This window comes from Capricornis sumatraensis, chromosome X (assembly GCF_032405125.1).
Source record: "Capricornis sumatraensis isolate serow.1 chromosome X, serow.2, whole genome shotgun sequence".
NCBI classification, from domain to species: domain Eukaryota; kingdom Metazoa; phylum Chordata; class Mammalia; order Artiodactyla; family Bovidae; genus Capricornis; species Capricornis sumatraensis.
The window spans coordinates 137,099,880-137,119,961 of record NC_091092.1 but is presented as its reverse complement, the minus strand read 5'-3'; the positions used below and the strand labels follow the sequence as shown (position 1 = coordinate 137,119,961).

At 42.5% G+C, this 20,082-nt stretch overlaps 1 protein-coding gene across 1 annotated transcript in view; it reads right to left on the bottom strand.

The window, feature by feature from the left end:
- The window catches only part of MID1 (midline 1), a 152,716-nt gene extending 136,273 nt beyond the window's left edge, over positions 1 to 16,443 (bottom strand). Inside the window, exons 1-2 of the mRNA XM_068962019.1 lie at positions 16,336 to 16,443; positions 4,975 to 5,690 (exon numbers count right to left, since the gene is read on the bottom strand). Coding sequence (XP_068818120.1) covers positions 4,975 to 5,634 — 660 coding nt within the window. The 5' untranslated portion in view covers positions 5,635 to 5,690; positions 16,336 to 16,443. The remainder of the gene's footprint in view (positions 1 to 4,974; positions 5,691 to 16,335) is intronic.
- Positions 16,444 to 20,082: the final 3,639 nt, after the last annotated feature.

Genomic DNA, 20,082 nt, shown 5'->3' with positions numbered 1-20,082 from the left:
CACCAAGGAAGCCCAGAAATTATCTTAAGAAATTATCTTGCAGAATTCTTTATCATATATCAGAATGAATATCTATAATATTATTTAAGCTTTCAAGTAGGGTTAAAAGCTGATTATCAGTGAAACAGCTGACAAATATTTATTGGGAATTCATTATCTGCAAGATCCTGTAGTCAGTGGTGGGTGATGGAGCAGTGGGAACCAAAGGTCTCTGCCTAACTTAGGGTGATTAAATCATCGAGGGAGACATATTGTGTGCTCAGTTGACTAGACAACCAGGTATATACTGGAGTAAGTGATTGCTACGAGTTGGACTGTGGCCCCTAAACTTCGTATGTTGAAGTCTTAATCCCAAATATTTCAGAGTGCAACCTTAAAGGTCACCACAGCTATAACTGGCTAAGATGAAGTCATATTGGAGTCGAGTGGGCCCTTAATCCAATATGACTGGTGCCCTTTTAAGAAGGGGCAATTTGGGACTTCCTGGGCCATGCAGTAGTTAAGGCTCAGGATTCCCAATGTCAGTGCCATGGGTTTGATCCCTGATGGGGGAACTAAGATCCTGCATGCCATGTGGGGCAGCCAAAAAAATTATGCCAAGAAGGGGAAATTTGAACACGAAGATAAACACACAGGAAGAATGCCATGTGAAGAGATATAGGAAGAAAACAGCCACCAACAACCTAAGGAGAAAGGCCTGGAACACACCCTTCCCTCACAGCCCTCAAAAGGAATCAACTCTGCTGACACCTTGATTGAAGACTTCCAGCCTCAGTAGTAATGAATTTGCCTGCCAATATAGGAAACACAGGTTCGATCCCTGGGTAGGGAAGGTCCCCTGGAGGAGGGCACGGCAACCCACTACAGTATTCTTGCTTGGAGAATCCCATGGACAGAGGAGCCTGGCAGGCTGCAGTCCACTGGGGCACAAAGAGTCAGACACAACTGAGCAACTAAACAACAACAGTCTCCAGAAATGTACAATACATTCCTTTCCTGTAGGTCACCTAGTTTATAGGCCCTTGCTGCAGCAGCCCTAGCAAATCAATGCAGTGATAAATGCTAAATTCTTCCCACAGATGAAAGTTTTTCAAGCTGGGCACTGCTGAGATTTGGGACCAGACAACTCTACGTGGTGGGGGCCCATCCTGCACCTTGTAGGATGTAGCAGCATCCCCAGCCTCTATCCACATATGCCTCACACACACACACACACACACACACACACACACACACACTCCTCTTTCCCTGGAACCTGCACTCTACCAGTGACTATTTTCAAAGAAGAAACAAGTCATAGAAATTCTAAGGAAAAAGTAAAAAGTTTAGCTCAGATTCCACTTACAACTTCCCCAATGGCAAATAAAGTAGATTTTCAAAAATACAGACCCTCACGTTCTATAAATGAAGCCCAAAAGTGAAATCCCATTTCTCTACCTCTAGAAGAGAAGGGCTACATAGGAAGGCTGAGATCTAACTGGAACCTTTATCAAACTATTATAAAACTATAATGAGATGACCCATTGAAAGGGATTATTTCACAAATTAACTCCCTCAGCCAAAAGAAGGCCAATCAGAGTCAGAAAAGCAAATCAGTGAGTTGCAACTTCAGTTTCAGCTAACTTGAAGTCAGAGTATGCTGAAATTGAAGTTCAAGGAAAGGTCAATTTTCTGGGTTTGTATATTTTTATAGGTGGGACCAGAGGAAAGAAACAAGAGCTCCAACATTGTATGGTATAACAGAGGAGAAGAAATTACTGCATTGTAATTTCTTGAAGACTCTGGAATGCATTCTATTCAATTCTCTTATATGTCATTTGGTTCACTAATCAAACTTTTGAATCAAGTTTGGAGGACTGAGAGGCTTCTTAAAATTCAATTAAAATGATGTGAAAAGGTCCACATCATGATAGGCTCCATTTAGAGATGCACTTACCAGGAAGACTTTTCTCTTTTTATCTTAAAACAGAGTTCGGGAAATGCTAGCTTAATTTTCTCTTTGTTTCAATATTTTATGATTATCTCCCAATGCACAATCTCTGAAAGCATCATTAGATTCTTGACTTGATGCAATTTCAAATGATGTGAAAGATTTTATTTGCATGAATTCTACATGCTGAAAGTTCTCTCTTTTTTTTCTTTTTGTGTCTAGAAAAATAGTTGTAATGTATAAAAGTATATTCCAATCCTCTAAACACATGTATACTGAGAACTAACGAAAAAATACCCCTCTAAGTTACTGAGTGTTATTGAAAGAATTATTCTTCATGATTCAGAATTCCCTTTCTTCAAATAATGGACTTATACTAACAGAAGTAAAAAAAAAAAAATTCAAACAGCAGACACCTTAGTCCTTACATATTCAGGTAAGTAAAGCAAATCTATCACATCATGAATGAAAGCATCCTCAAATTTCTCCATGCTTTTGTTTCCATATCATCAGAAATCCATTTTTGTAAGTGATGCTAAAGTCTCAGGAAAATATACTAACAGAACTCATTTACTTTCTCAGGTCAAAGTAATAAACAAAAATACCATTTTTTTTGTTTTGGTCCTTTCAGTACGCTATTCCTTTCTTCAAAAACCTGATGTTTATACTGTACTTAGGTTTTAAAATACCATGGACACCCAAATGTCATCTATTCTATGATTTTTTTGTTCTAACATAAGTGGCATGTTTTAGAACGAACAGGCTATGCTAGCATGTTATTTGTTTAAATGCTGATAAGCATATTTTGTGAAATGGCTGTAAATAAATGCTTGTATGCATACTTTGTTGAGCAGCTATAAATGTGTTTCAGCCTACTGGGTGCTGTTTATATGCTTATATTTCTGTAATTAAAAGATAAAATCTACCAGGATCATAAACTGTCAGGCCCTTCTGGTGACAGTATAAATGACCACTAGCCTACTGGCTTGATTAGACAAGTGTTCAGGGCTCATAATTGAAGAATTTCATTTTTATCACAAAATGGGCTAGAGCACATAAGTGTCTCCTCTTAAATTTGGAGATGTAAATAACTAAAGGACTCCTCTGTGATGGGACAAAAGTAATGAGAAGAACTCAAATACCAGGTTTAAATATCAAGTCTTGGAGTTGCTGAATATCGATCCTCAGTGTGGTGTTTTCACACGTGGTCATTAAGAGCAGTGTTAATCCAATTATAGAAACATTTTTTTTTATGAAGAAAAAAAATCCAATCTGGTAGTTTTACATTTTGGAAAGCAAAAACACTTACCTTCTTGAAAACAAACTTATGCTTACCAAAGGTGAAAGGTTGGGGAGAGGAATAAATTAGGAATTTGGAAGTAACATATACACACTACTATATATAAAATAGACAACCAGCAAGGATCTACTATAGAGCACAGGGAATGCTAGTCAACATTTTGTAATAACCTATAAGGGAAAAGAATCTGAAAAAGACAACATATAATATATCTATTCTATATACGCACACACACATATATATAAATATATAAAACTGAATCACTTGGCTGTACGTCTGAAACTAGCACAACACTGTAAATAACTATACTTCAGTTTTTTAAAAAAGGAGGGGGAAAAGAAGCGCCCATGTTCAATCATCCTACACATTCTGTCCACCACCAAAAAAGGGCAGAAGGATCACCATAGTTTCTAAAATCTGATAGCCACAGCAATTGCTGAAGAATTTTAGCAATACAATTCACGCACACATTGCTTTGCTATTAAGAATTTGGGAGGTGTGCTTTCGGCCACCTCTGTGCATGACACTAGAAATCCAGTCAGCATCTGTCTTCCCTTGTCTCTGTTGCCCCCATCCTCGGGCTTAACTTCCTAGATTGATCTGTACCAGTCGTCAATGAATACTCTGAGTGAGGCCTGCTGCTCAGGTGATAGGTTTGTTCCCCAAATGATGTTTGGAAGCAAAGATCACGACGTGGTCCCCATAAACACAAGCCCCCATCAGCAGCAGGAAAAAGTGACAGGAACTATCAGTGAGAGGTGATGATCAGCTCTGAGCAGTAATGCTTTTGATCATGTGATTCATTGTGTTTTCTCAACAACATGGTGTTGTGTGTCCTGAGAGGAAGGACTTCAATATATATTTACTCAAAGCTCTTAATTCATACTTCCTTTCCTTTTAATTGGCATCTTATGATCTAAAATTAGCTGGTGAACAGAATCGACAGAAGTGTCTCATGATCAGAGCAAACTCGCTCGGCTGAGTTTGCAATAATTAGACCCACCGCTGCCCGCAGATGAACAGACACCTGGAGACCTGGATTATTTCTCCCCTGGGGCCTTCTCTCCATGTTTAGAGAGTGATTTTTAAAATGTGATGGATAGTCATATTAATTATCATTCCCCAAGCCAGAGTTCGGTTCGGAGTTCCAGGGTAAAAATGAAGTTAAAATACTTGCCCCTACCCTTACTGGGTTAAAAAGCTTCCACAACAAGAAATTCTTTTGTAAATCCGAGACAATTGGAACATTCCAGTCCACCAGTAAGCTAGATATCATTTACTCCAGGAATAAAAGGTCACATGTCTAAAATCCCACATTTGCTCTAGGCATTCCTCTTCCCTCTCTTCTTTGTTTGGGCCGTAACTAGATACTAGCACGATGCCAGTGAAACGAGTGAGGAAAATAAATGCCCCCACAAATGCTAAACCCAGATTTTATCTGCTATTCCTTCTTGCTCTCTCTCTCTCCTGCTCTCTCTCAACTACAAGGACTGAAAATACTCCAGATTTTTCCGAATTCACTCTCACCTTGACAACGCTAACACTACAAGCAGCAGTCAGCTTTTACAAGATACTCTTATTGTGTAACATAGCCAGGCTGCCAAAAAAACATGCTACAACGAATCAGATAACAAAAGGCGAAGAGACAACCTTCACCTGCCACGTAGCTAGCAGTGAATACACTTTTTCTTTCCATGACATTTGCTGGCACAAAGGGGTTTGGCTTAAGGCGGATAAGACTAACCTTCAATTTGTCATAGCGCTCACTCAAAGCTGCCACCTGATGATCTCGGTGCCGCCCGACCAGTTTACACAAGGCACAGATTAACTGGTCATCGGTCACGCAGTACATATTCACCTTCTCATCCTCGTGTTCCAGGCACATCAGCCCCCGGATGTGCGAGTCCGGGATGGGCTCAATGAGACGGTGGCCTGTGAAGGGCTTCTTGTTCGGGTGAGTGGCTTTTAGGCACTCGTCACAGTAGGACACTTCGCAAGTGACACAGGTCTTCACGGCATCCTGGGCAGGATCCTGGTCACAGAACTGGCAGAGGACTTTCTCGGCCGAGGTCATGCTGTTGGCGTCGAATGCCCGCTCCCGGCGGGTCTCGCTGGGGGAATTGGGCCCGCTCACTGAAGCTTTCTGGAACCTGTCGATGATGTTCTGGAGGGTGACGTTGCGCTTGAGCCCGTCTAGACCTCGCTGGCTGAGCGTGATGACATGTCGGCAGGTGGGGCACTGGAAGGCGGTGATGGACTCCACGGACTCGTTGGTGGCGCAGTGTGACACCAGGATGCGGTGGGCGCAGTTGAAGCAGAGGCTGTGTGCGCAGGGGAGCAGGAGAGGGTCCTCGAAGAGCTCCAGACAAATAGGGCAGGTCAGCTCCGACTCCAGTGTTTCCATCTTCAGGCAAAGCTCTCCTGGGTCATCAGCAAAATCCAAGGAAGCTGATCAGCTATCTGGAAACAGAAAGTAAGATGTGATTAGGCGTGAGGGGGTCAGCCATGGGGGGCTGTCAGCTTTGAGCGCATCTCAGAATAATTCCACACACAGGTCATGGGAGGGTAAATGTGTGTACATTCCAAATAATTCTCTATTCACTGGGGAAATAAGGCGGGGGGCAGGGCGGTGGGGGGGTGGGGGAGAAAACCCAAAGCCAGCATATCAGCTAACATCTCAAGGTTCCTGTCGCCAAAAGCAGCATTTTTTTTTTTAATTTAATGTATTTTTTCTTTTTTGCAATTTTGTTCTTTAAAGGGACTCCCTCCAAACCGGCAAGTTCTTGAAACCATAATTTCCATATCTAATCACAATAATCTTATTGTGTTATGACCAAGTTCTCCTTGTGTTTTAAAACAAAAATGTAGAAACAGTAATTAATGAACTACAGTCTTTTATGACCTTGCATTTATGAGTTGACATGTTAAGTATATGTGCTTTAAGGGCTGCTACTCTGTGATACCGAACCAGGCTTCAGAGGAGAAAGGCAGTTATTGTAGAAGCGGGAGTGAAATGTATATGAAATCAATTGTGTGGTTTCACTGGCAATCATAATGCTGCAACCGGGGATGTTAGTTTCCCAAATACACCGCCAAGAAAAAAAACAAGTGACTTTCACAAAGATGATTGTGATAGAGGCAACGTTGCTGGCATGTATTTGTTACTCTACTGAATAATTCTATTGTTTAATCCAGCAGTGGGACGTGGGTGGGCAGAGAGAAGTGGAGAAAAATATCTGGGGGCCTTTTTAGCGACTGCGGTGAGCTGAGGACCAGTGAGTACCAACAATGTGGTTCATGAGAACAAGGATAGTACTGGCTACAATATTCATTTGCTAAGTTATAACAATGGTGACGATTACAGTTTAGAAAGCATTTGAAGATAGTCGCGCTCCACCGAGGAAATTTAAAGGGCTGCCGACGGACCATAAGCAACCCTCCCAGCCTAAAATCTCCCATCAAGGGGTTGTCACTGTAGCCAGCGACAGGCAGGGCTAGCAGGAGTCCAGCCTCACACTCAGAGCCACGTTGGCCTGGGCACGACCTCTGGCAGCTTTGTTGCTCCCCTCCAGGCTGTCTTCGGGTGGCCCAGCTGCACGCTCCCCTTGACGGCAAGACTTGCTGCTTTTGTGAACTCTCGCCTGCCTTCCCTTCAAAAAGGGGAGGGCAAAGAATCCCACATAAACCCTGGCTCATTAAGAGGGAAGAGGCCTCATGCTCATTAGCAGGCCTGGGAACCAAGCCTCTTTGAACCTTCTCCCTTTCAAGGCCATTAGCAGAGGTCTGCGCAACAGTGACGGGCGCATTAGATGCAGCCCGCTGCGGACTGTGGGAGAATCGTGCCGTTCACCCAGTAGTGCAGTTCACCCAGTGGAGGCGATGTTCAAATCACCCTCCAGGGGGTTTTCTCAGCCGGATTCATGGGAAGGCTTCACATCCGAAGCTCTGTTTAGTGATTCTGACAATCAGCCTTTTTGTATTCACACCTCCATTTATTTACAAATTTCGCTGTTTCTAGAATGCCCTCACCCTCTCTGAAACAGCATCCCTCAGAAATACCATGGTGTGCTTTGGTTAAACCAATGCTCATCTTGTTATCAACTGAACGGTAGCTGATCATTAAAAGCATAAAGGATGTGCCGGCCTTGTGAAAAATTAAAGAACTGCCAGCTTCATAGAAGCCTGGCATCTTAAAAACCTCTCCAGCCATCTTCTGATATTAACTATATAAGAAAGGATAAACGGGCAGCTGAGATTTGAAATATTAAAGATTGCTTATCATTCCACAACCTGCAATGGAAAGCCCAGGGCTGCTGTTTTGAGAAACTTATGATCCGCACTCAGTCCTGGCCAACTCCTTCCTACAGATAGCTTAGAATAAATTGAAAGGTTTTACCCATTAATCATCATTTTGGTTAATCATGGGAAAACAGAATAATCTCTCAATCAAATATCTTCTCACTTACCATCAGCAGAAGCATGTCAAGTAAAGGAAAAAGGTAGATACTTCGGTCTACTATGTTGGCAGGGGAAACAAGAACACCTACGGATAGATCTCACCAGAGGACTGAGCTTGTCTGGAGAGCTTTGATGATTGCATTTTTAGGCAGGTGTCAGAATTTCATCCCAGAGTAGCACAGTCAGAATTTCTAGAGGGGATTCCACTGTGGACCTCAAGGGAAACACTGAAATTTTATCCAAGAGACATTTACTGAATGCTAGATAGTGAGCTAGCTCGAGAAGCTGGAATCAGGCCTCCTCCTCATCTCCTTCTCTCTATGATCATGGGCCAAGCCAACATCCTCCCCTACCTGGATGATCACAGTATTTTTCTAAATGGTCTCCTGGCTTCTTCTCACTGTTGCCCCCCACCCCCCATAGTCTATCCTCCACTCAGAAGAGCCTGTTAACACACGACAGAGCCTGCCTCGCCTCTACTCAAGCCTCCAGGGGTTTCCCGTCTCACTCAGGGAGAAGTTCATAGAATAAAACCAGCCCTAGAAAACACAGACTCAGACAGTGACCTCATTTCCTCCCACGCCAGCCCTTCTTCTGCTCTGGGCACATAGCCTCCTTGTGATCTCTCAAACGCACCACGCACGTCCTGTCTCCCCTTGGCAAGGTCATTGGAATGACTCTCTGCTCATCACCTTCTTCGTGAAGCCACATGAAATGAATTCCCCTACTCCCACTGCGACCACCCATTTACCCATCATGGCAACCTGTCTTCCCCATCTCCATTTGTTTCCTTCCATAACATTCACCAACATAGTCTATTAGTTTGTTCACTGCTCCATCTCTCCCCATGGCCCCACCACTGGAGTATCAAGCTCTAGGAGGGCACAGACTTTGCTTTGCTCTTTGGGGGACATACCACCAGCACCTAAACAGTGCCTCACACACATTAAGATTTGAACATTCACTGACTGAGTTAAAATAAGTACCAACATTGGGGCTGAACCCAAAAACAATAAAACAGAACCCTTGCTTTCAATAATCTCTCAATATGTCAGAACAGAGGTCAGCAAACTTTCTCTATCAAGGCCAAGGTAGTACATGTTTCTGGTACTGCAGGCCAGACAGTCTCTGTTGCGACTCAATTTTGCCACTGTAGCAGGCAAAAGCAGTCATGTGCAATACAGAAATGAATGATCATGGCTGTCCAATGGGATTATATTTACAAAAGCAGGTAGCAAGCGGGCATACATATCTTATTCTGCTGACTCGTATTTTAGAAGACAGAGACATGTACAGTCAACAAAATAGAAATGAAGAGCACTTTCAGAGAGGTATGAATAAAATGCTGCACTGGCAACAATAGCCACGCCAGCAGGATAAGACCTCAACAAGCGCATACAAGTTTTGAGTGCTAATGGGAAATACCAGACGACAGGATTCTACCCTGCCATCCATGGACACGATGTGAGTCAAGTCCTCAGGGGCAATTTACCAGAGAATGATTTAATAGCAGCTGCTCAGAAATGGATCATTTTTTCTTTTATTGCCCTGGCGCTTGGTGTGGTGCTTTATACAAGTATCTACACTATAAACGCTTTTGGTTAATTGTATTAAGTGATGACAAAATATCGAGATGCAAAGTGAGATTTGGCCATTTTTCTGAACCTCTGACCTGTAGGCTGCCAGAAAGGAAGGGATTTTGATTTGCTGTCTACAGCAGATCTCATCTTTATTACTTTTACCCAGGTTTTCCCATGGTAGTGATATTCTCGTGAAACCACTCAACAATATATTACCACTAAGCACAGATGCCATTCCCTTCTCTTTTAAAAAAATGGCATGGCTTATTTTCTAGCTTTCTTTAAAATAATCTTTTTTTTTTTTTTTGAGACATGAAAATGCTATTCATTCTTTCACCAAATAGTGAACTCCCTCTAGGTAAGGGGTCTTGGAACAACTAATGGTAACACCTGCCCACCCCCCTCCACCTTCAGTGATCTTATGGTCTATTATGGGAGAGAAAAAACAAATTGTCATCCAACATAACAAAAGACTGGGGGAGAAGAGGAGGTAGAAGCTTCCTGAAGGAGGCAACATGCAAGGTGGGTTTTAAAGATGAAGAGGGGGTCATCAAGCACACAGAGATGTGGGAGTGGGAGTAGATTTTGTGCAAAATGTTATCTTTTTCTTTTTTGAACTCCTGCAATTTAATTTCCAGGCCTCCAATTAAGAGAGAGAGAGAGACATTGACTCTTAGCCTTCACTACAATGGAAGGAAATCAGACGTGCATATCACCGTCAGGAAATGCTATAGCTCCAGATATTTCTGAATGGGCTGATTGGTTCTCATTCAGAGGAGGATGTCGGTCATCGTGGGAACCTTTGCAACAAACCAGGGATGAAAAACAATTCACATTTCACACCTCTGCTCGTCCACCATTTATGGTCCATAACAGGTCACAGAAAAGGGAGGGGAGAGAGTCGGGCAGGTGGCCAGACAATGGAGTCTGATCCACAGCTCTGCTCTTTCTTAGCTGTGTGTCCCTGAGGTAGCACCCACAGATGTTCTCTCCAATTCTCTCCAATCACAGCCCTCAGCGGTAGAGTCTTTGGTCACAGGATGCAGCTAAGCACTGGATCCTGGGAAGCACTGGCCGCCAGACATCTTTTCAAAAAACTTTCTAACAGACTCAAGACTTCGGAGGAAAGCACTTCTTTAAAATGAAAAATGAATAAATGGATATTTCTTTTCCACACCTCTCCCTGCCTCCTTTACCTCCCCTTCCCCATTTTGTGTAGCACTGAGATGGGGCTTTTCTGGTTTTCTTCTCTAAACACATCTGACTTCTCCTCCAGCTAAGCCAAGCCTGTGTGTGTGTGTGCATGTACAGTCAGTCACCTCCGACTCTTTGCAACCCCATGGGCTGTAGCCCACCAGGCTCCTCTGTCCATGGAATTTTCCAGGGAAGAATACTGGAGCAGGTTGCCATTCCCTACTCCAGGGGATCTTCCTGACCCAGGGATCGAACCAGCATCTCTTGAGTCTTCTGCATTGGCAGGCAGATTCTTTACCAGCTGAGCCACAAAGCCTAGGTGTTTTTAAAAGGGCCAGCCTATCTTCCATCAAAAAGCTGTCCAGTTTGTTTGTTCATCCATGTACTGCCTCTCTGACTTCTAGGCTTGTGAGACTCTCACAACACCATCTCATAGCATGGACAGTACCTTGCTTCATTTACTATAAGCACCTCAACTCACAGTGTGCATCTCATGGGACTCAGTAGCTTCTGTCCCAAACCCATCTGCCCTCCAAGCCTCCTGGTATCTCCTCATGGTGCTTCCATTCTCCTGATTAGCACAGCTCAGAGGTTTGCCTCATTTTCTACTCCTCCCTCTCGGGGGAGGCAGAATCATGCCCCTGCCCCACCAAAGCTATCTTACAAAGCAAACGGGAGTTCAGGTTGCAGATGGAAATTAAGGCTGCTAAGCAGCTGACCTTGAAACAAGGAGATGAGCCTACATCATCCAGTGGGACTCAATATAATTGTGAGAGTCCTTAAAAGTGGAAATGGGAAGTAAGAGAGAAGTGTCAGATGACGCTACTTGAAAAAGACCTGATAAGACACTGCTTTGAAGATGGGAGGAGGCCATAAGCCAAGCAATATGGGCAGCCTTCAGAAGATACAGAAAATAAACAGATTATCTTCTAGATCAGGGGTCCCCAACCTCTAGGATATAATGCTTGATGATCTGAGATGGAGCTGATGTCATACTAAGAGAAAGTGCACCATAAATGTAATGCACTTGAATCATCCTGAAACCATCCCCCAACCCTGGTCCACAGAAAAATTATTTTCCATAAAACTGGTTCCTACTGCCAAAAAAGATGGGGACCACAGCTAGAACTTCCAGAAGGAATACAGCCTTGTAGATATACCTTAATTATAGCCCAGTGAGACCAGTGTCAGATTTAATGACTCCCAGTGTTCTTCTTTAAGGCCATGAAGCTTGTGGTACTTGGTCACAGCATCAATAGGAAACCATACTCTCACCTCTCCCCAAATCCAAATCACTAGCCAAGACATGTAAATACCAAATCTTACTAGTTCTTTGACTTCTGTTTTTACTGCCTCTGTGCTGATCCAGATTTTTACTGCATTCCCAAACTATTGCCCAAAACAAACGAACAAAAACAAACCCCACACAAGAACAAAACTACCTCCTAATTTGACTTATTGTCTCCCACTTTTTGTCTTTCAGTTTTACCTTTGCAACATGCTTTGGCATCATCATTTCTTCTGGTGACTTCTCTTAAAGGCACAAAACTTTGAGCAGCTCCCTGCTGCCCAAAGTCTCAGTCCTGACATCTTATCTTTTAAAAATCTTGCCCAATTTTCTCCCAAGCTGCTTCTTTAATCTTAGTCCCAATCACTCACCTCCTGTACCAGAGACCCAGGAAATGGGACTGTTTTCTGCTCTTAGCAGTTGTCTTTGCTTTTCTTCCTAGCACAAATCATTTTTTTCTCTTGTCACTTTTTTTTTGTTTGTTTCATGCTCCATTTTCTTTTGTTTTCTGCTTTTTTAAAAAAAATGAGAGACAAGCTTCCAAGAGGTCCGAAGAGACCTGGCCACTATGGTATTGAGGGATTTCACATTCCACAAGCAGAACGTTTTAAATGATGGCTCTAAATAGCGTGACATGTCTTACATGTTTACCATTAGCCAAGTAAAGCTGTAGCTGAAAGACACAAAACAAAATAACTATCCTCTTCACAAAATAACTAAAATATTTATTTAAAAGGAGTATTTCCTAGTACCCAACAGAGTGATCAGTAATGGGTCGCAGGTTTAAATGAGTCATCTTCTTTCATCATTCATTCAGTAGAATCAGATCAGCCCTGGGACTGATATAGGCAGGCATGTGTGAGCACAAACATGAATCTCACATGGAGGTAACATTCAGAGTCAAAATTTGAGGCCAACTGTGAATAGATAGCCTGAGCCAAAAGACTACCTCCCCCTTCAAAACTCTGCATGATACAAGTTGGATATAAGACACTCATGCCTTTGGCAGTTAAGGAAAAATCATCTATAGATCAACAGAAAATTCATCACCAGTCAGCCTGGTGGTTCAGCTCGTAAAGAATCTGCATACAATGCAGAAGACCTGGGTTCGATTCCTGGTCAGGAAGATCCCCTGGAGAAGGGAAAGGCAATCTACTCCAGTATTCTTGCTTAGAGAATTCCACGGACAGAGGAGCCTGGTGGGCTACAGTCCATGGGTTCGCAAAGAGGCGGACATGATTAAGTGAGTTTCACTTTCACTTTCATCAACAGAAAGCCTGCAGGAGAGCTAGCAGTGAGCACTGTAGAGAGACTGCACCTGGACACCCAGGCAATGCTTATGGTGAGCTGGCTGACCCAGGTGCCTCGGAAGAAGCCACTGCTCCCTCTGGGCTCCAGGTATCATCATCTTTAACCAGCATTCATTCCAGGAGGAGGACTTTCCCTGAGGGAGAAAGGCCTTCTTTTGTCCAGGGTACAGGATATGGAAGCAAAGAGATGGGAGGAGAAAGTTCCCAATAGAAGACAAGGTCATTGGGACTGAAAGAATTCAGATATGGTATTAGGCTCGAGAAGGGAGATGGCTGAACTCAGCAGGAGTGCCCTTAGGGATCAATGTGCTAAAGCAGGGAGACAGAAGTTAAGAGGGTTCATATATGTTGGTTTTATCTTTTTTGCCTTTTGCTTTGAAGAGGCAAAACTATTCATCTGACAAGATAACACAGAGAAAGCATTTAACTCCCTGCCTCTGCTGTCACAAGCCTTCCCACCATCCTGCTCAGTAGCTCATTTTAGGATTTCGTAGCTTTAGTCCTTGTAGTCTCTCCTGACTTCTGCTATGACAAAGATAACCTGCACCTTAAAGAAACACCTAGGACCCCTGTGAAGATGGCATGCACTGCAAAGTTTAATCTCTAGTCAAAGTTGATGAGCAGCCTTTCCAGTTCAAAGTCTCATGGGAATTTCACCCATATATATATATATATACACATATATATATACATATACACACACATATATATATAAAATCAAATCATATAAAATTTATATATATAAAATCAAGAAGTGACCAAGGAATCTCCCGACCAAGGGCATTCTATGAATTCAATCACCTGCTAGAAAAAGGAGACATTAAATTGTGAACTTCTCAAGTGACTCCAATGGTAAAGAACCTGCCTTAAGAGACTCGGGTTCTATCCCTGGGTCAGGAAGATGCCCTGGAGAAGGGTATGGCAACCCACTCCAACACTCTTGCCTGGAGAATCCCACAGACAAAGGATCCTGGTGGGCTATAGTCCGTGGGGTCACAAAGAGTCGGCCATGACTGAGGCGACTTTACATGCACACAATTGTTAGCACATCATCCCTGACTTTTTTATTCCCAACTTCTCTTAATAGAGACATTGGTGTCTTAATCATAAGGTAAATCCACTCTCAATGCTACCCTACAGGTATTCTATGTCATGTCTGCATACTCCATCAAAAGTAATCACTTTTCTCATTTGGAGACTGTGAAAAAGAACATGCATTTTAGCCACCTATAATTTTGCTTTTAGGCCCTCACTTTGTACAGTTCTGAAAGCCATCACCATGAGGGAAATTAATGAGTCACCAGACCAAGGAAGAAACTTGGATACCAACACTGGGTGGCCTGTGGTCAACTGTTAATGTCAGGTCACTCTCAGCCACTGCCCAGATGATTTGCAAGGCACTTCCTCCATCTCTCCCCATAAATAGCTCTGGCGTATGGAAACCAAGCTTGATGTTTTACCAAAATGCAACTGAGAGGACAAACACCGTCAAAACTACACAACGTTACACCAAGTCACCTAAAACTGGTTTGGAAAAGGAAATTCCTAAAAGTATCAGAAAAAAAGAGACAGCTTCGGAAATGCTATGCATACATTTACTTCTTCAAGAGTCATAAATTTCAGAAACAGGATCAAGTCAATTTCCTGTTCTCTCTCTTCACATAAGTAATTAAGACTGAGCAGACTTACTGCCATCTGAATTTTTGCTACAGGATTCTCTCTTTTCCAGAGCCATAGGTGGAATATTTTTTAAAGGACTGTGGAATAATGTTTTCATCTTGGATTAGCAGAAATACAGACTTTCAGAGGACTAAAAACTTGGGAATTGGAGAATACTGAAACTGAACCTCAGTTGGCAAGAGACTAAACTCAGAAAGGACTTGGTCTCACGTCAGATAAACTGCATCTCCAAACCCCAAACATGATCTAACAGAAACTCAGTAAAAACTGATAGCTCCACCCCAGATGAATTCACCACAAACCAAGTATTTTTAAAACATAATACAAGCACTCAACATCTGCATATTCTATCCTGGTTTAGTTTTTCATTTTTGAGTTATAAATACCACACAGTAAAAACACTACCCAAATACTATTTTACTCATTAGAATCCTGGCTGATCTGAGAAGCAGGTGAGTCAGTAAATGCACAATAAAAGAGAACCATAGGATGGAAAGAGGGATCAAGGGAGCTCCAACTGAATGTAAAGGCAACCTGAAAGCCTAGAAACTGACACCACAATTTATCCCACCCCAAGTTATAGCACAGAACAGTCAAAATGCAAAAGGGCTCTTAAAGCAACAGTAGAAATAATACATCGAGTAGGAACGGGTGAAAAAAGCGATCCCATAACCTTCTAAAGGTAATCCCTCTGAAGTATCACTGTGGTTAACCTCCAACCATCAGCACACAAATTCATTCACTTCATCACAGCAGACAAGTGAAAATTTCTGCCAACCAAATTGTAGGGGACCAGAGGAACTGATGGAAAAACAAAAAGTGACAAGCAGATAAGCACTGAGGCACTAGCCCCAAGTTTTAAAATAACTAATGAGGACAAGAGATATTTTTAATCAGTTGTCATTTCTCCTGTATTCTAAGGAGTGCTGGAGTTAAAAATGTTTTACTTGATACCTGAACTGAGAATCAGGAAAGATTTTTAATTTCAGTCAACACCCACCTAGTGGAATTCATGCAAATTGAATTAATCTGTTCGCAAACCCTTTTCTGTCCATCCACATCTGTCTAGAACTCGCTCATTTTTTAGTAATTGGATCTCCAGGACATTCTTTAAAATAATCACATACTCTCTTGCCCACACAACCTGATTAATAATGAATGAACATTCCTGAAAAGAATCACTTGGAAGCCTGGCAGATGTCTTTAGGGATATGCAGGCTTTAATGATAAAAATTAAGGAGAAATGGGAGCTAGGTCACACTGTCTGGTTATTTTAATTGAAACCCAGTCTTCCAAATTTACTTAACAGAATGCCTAAATACACCTTCTGGAGTTCATTTATACAAGCAGATAAGCAAAAAGACACAAATGACAATGCAAAAAAAAAGCCATCCTGATCCTGATTTCTCCAGGAATAACTGCTTGATTCTGCCCTGTCTTAAGAGTGAAGAAACTCCCTCAACAGTCTCAGAAATGCCATTCATCCTACTGAAAGACGGATAAACAGATTAAAAACAGGAAACAGCACAGATGTCCAAAAGAGTTCTGTTAGCATCTCCACAGATTCTTACGAAAAGATTGCCTTGAATACCCACCAATGGACTGCACCCTAGTTCTTTTTGAAGAAACATCGCCGTAGGCAGAGGAGGGGGACCCACGAAATGACACACAGGCCACCGAGACCAGATGGTGGGTGGCAGGCAGTGCCGGAGCGGTCCTGTATGTCTGTGAGAGCGTCAACAGTGAAACACAACAGGAAAATCGACGCGACAATTCCAGGAAGGCCAGCTCCACCTCATCCACCCCGCCAGGCTTGCTGAGTTGAAGAATCAAAACTCCCTCTGGCTTTGCAAACTGCCCTTTCCTCGGACCCCGTCGTGGCTCCCCTGGGCCCTAGCCCACTCAGTGCTCATCTGAACCAAATGAAAAGGCAGCTCGGGTCAAGTCAATACCCACTGCCTAGTCCCTCCACCCCCAAAGCATGATTTGCCACTAGGATCTGTACCCTCACTGCTCACAGGGATCAAGAGCGGGTCAGTGTCCGATGGCCAAGCGCCGGATGCCAGCTTTGTACACTGCCAATGGGAGTCATGCCTGCCCACTGCCCGGGGTCACCAACGGGCATAGGACTCCCTTGCATTTTGATCCTCTCAGCCTCCTTCTGAGTACGTGATCACATTATGCTCGGGACACTGCTTTGTTATTTTTTTAAATAATATATGTATTACCTTGCATCTATCTTTTGAATTAAAATACACTATCGAGAAGGTTTGTTTTTTTTTAATGCTATATCAGGAGTCATGATCTCTTGTACAGACACAATAAAGCAGTCATTGTTTCTTTGAGAAAGAGAGATCTAAATCATAATCTGTCATCCTGAGAAACAACTGAAACTATACCTACAAAATATACACATATGTGCATACACTCACAAGCAAGCTTTACATATATACATACATATGTATATATATTATGTATACATATATTGTATACATATTGTGTACATGCATATCATATAGGCGTATCATATGTGTATATGTACATACAAAAGTTAAAGCTGCTCAGTTGTGTCTGACTCTTTGTGACCCCATGGACTGTGGCCCACCAGGCTCCTCTGTCCAAGGGATTTTCCCGGCAGGAATACTGGAGTGGGTTGCCATTCCCTTTTCCAGGGGATCTTCCCGGGCCAGAGATTGAACCTGGGTCTGCTGTACTGCAGGCATATGTACATATAATTCAAACATAAACACACACACACATACAACACATCTGCAATGAGTGTCCCAAATTTCACTCTCCAGAATGGCAAAGAAAGAGTGAATCAGGAATGGAAAGTAATCTTTTAAAAACTGATTGTCTGAAGGAAGAAAGGGAAGTCGTCTTCCCAAAAGCAAAAAAAGAAAAACTTGCCCTGCACTGCAGTTCTTTCAAGGATGTTGCTTATCACATTGCACAAGGCAAGAAATTGCAATGAAAGTAAATCATCAGGAAAGTGTGAAAAACAAAAAAAGAAAATTAAAAACACTGGTTGCAAACCTGCACAATTCAATTTATCAACCAGATATTTGGACTCAACCCAAGAAGGTTAAAGAACATTTTTTAATGTCAAAGTTCAAACATTTTTAAAATTATTTTTTTGATGTCAACCATTTTTAAAACCTTAATTGAATTCATTACAATATTGCTTCTGTTTTATGTTTTTGGGTTTTTTGGCCATGAGGCATGTGGGGTATTAGCACCCTGACCAGGGATCAAACCCACAATCTTTGCATTGGAAGGTGAAGTCCTCACTACCTGACCACTAGGGAGGTCCCTAGAGAACAATCTTGATAAAGGGCAAGCAGCAGGCAAGAATGGCTTCCCTGTGTCACCTGGGCTGCACATTGTGACACCTACTTTCATGCCACTGCACCCCTCATGGCAAACCAAAGCACGCCTCGCATGTTTGGACATAAAAACTCAAACATACATTTTCTAGACTTATGTCTCTACAAACCATAATTTTGTTTGTCTTTTAACAATAAACAAAGGGGTTACTCAATTTCACCTACAAATGACTTCCCAAAGGAGTCCTCACTGTCCATGGAAGGGACACATGTACATCATCCAACAGAACTGGAAAGACCTGTTCATCAAGAGCTTTGAAAGGACTGCTTTTGTTAAAACAACATTAAAATTGTCAAGATTTCTCTGAGACATTTTGGCGCTGTTGTGGAAAAACTAGTCTGAGACATCAGGAAACATTTACTCTGTCCCACAAAAGCCAGGGAAAATGATAAACAACAACAAATTCTATCATCTTCTAGAGTGCACAGTCCGACCACCTCGACAGGAAATTTCCCACTGTCAGGGGGACGCCGATATTTCAGTTTTTCCAGTTTATGTTAAGAAAGAAAGCATCCGGTTTTAAAGACAAACGGAACCTATTTTACACTAAATTGAAAATGACTGATGTTTTCCAGGTCTGTGTTGTACTGGGTGTCAGGCAAGAATTTGGTTCTGAAGGCCATGAGAGCAGGCTTGAAAGAGAAAGAAGGGAGTAAGAATGTGTCACATTTAGTCTCCTGACAGAAATCTAAATCTAAATCGAACCTTCTGGATGAGCAGGCCCAACAGTGTGGTGGTGGCAGAAATGGAGGCCACTGAGTCCTGTGAAATCAATCAGATAAAAAGGGCTCCAATACTGGCTTTCCTAAATGCTTTTCCAAGTGTATTCAGAATACAGTAGGCACTTCCACATACATTCAGAGAACTACTTCTATGTCTATATAAAATCCCATGTATACCTGCAATGCAGTTAGCTTTGGAACCATATATACACATGCATCGGAGAAGGCAATGGCACCCCACTCCAGTACTCTTGCCTGGAGAATGCCATGGACGGAGGAGCCTGGTGGGCTGCAGTCATGGGGTCGCTAAGAGTCGGACACGACTGAGCAACTTCCCTTTCACTTTTCACTTTCACCCATTGGAGAAGGAAATGGCAACCCACTCCAGTGTTCTTGCCTGGAGAATCCCAAGGACGGGGGAGCCTGGTGGGCTGCCGTCTATGGGGTCGCACAGAGTCGGACACGACTGAAGCGACTTAGCAGTAGCAACAGCATACACATGCATGTGGATATATATGTACACACCCACACACATATGGGTATAAAAGCACCTTTGCGAAATTCCTTGGGACTTGCTAGTACTCTTCACATACCTCTTGGTCACAGCATCTATCCTGCATGAGAAAAAACATTCCTTCCTGCATGCAAAAACAGAAACCTGTCAATAGTTTCTACATGAAAAATCGAAACACACCAGCTTTTAAAAGTGACCTCCAAAAGTTGTCACTCATATCTGAAAGAGGTGACCCCGAAATGAGCAAAACCATCTAAGAGGTCTAGTCTCTGACGGACAAGACCAGTGGAGTTGCATTTTTGCAAGAAAATCCTACCTAGAAAAACCCTTGCCTCTTGTACACTCTCCCCTTCCCGTGTCTTATCACCAGGAGGAAAATGTATCAGTAGATAGGTGTGGATGATGGCCAGTATGGCAACGTCCAACTTTTCTCTTAGGTTCGAGGACATGACACGCACAACTGTGTCCTCAGGTAATGACAATGTTACACAGTAACTAATTCTTATTCTAAGAATAGACGGGAATTATCTCCAATATCATAGTTCCTCTTCTCAAAGGAAATTGCTTTTACTCTCCACTTGAAAGTCAGCCTTACACAAAATCCTTGTGTTCACAAGACCCTGAAGCCACTTTGCGATCTTAAAAAATAAAGAAAAGTAACCCTCCTTTACAACTCCTGGTTAACTCTTATGATGAAGAACATGCTTTCAATACTTCCC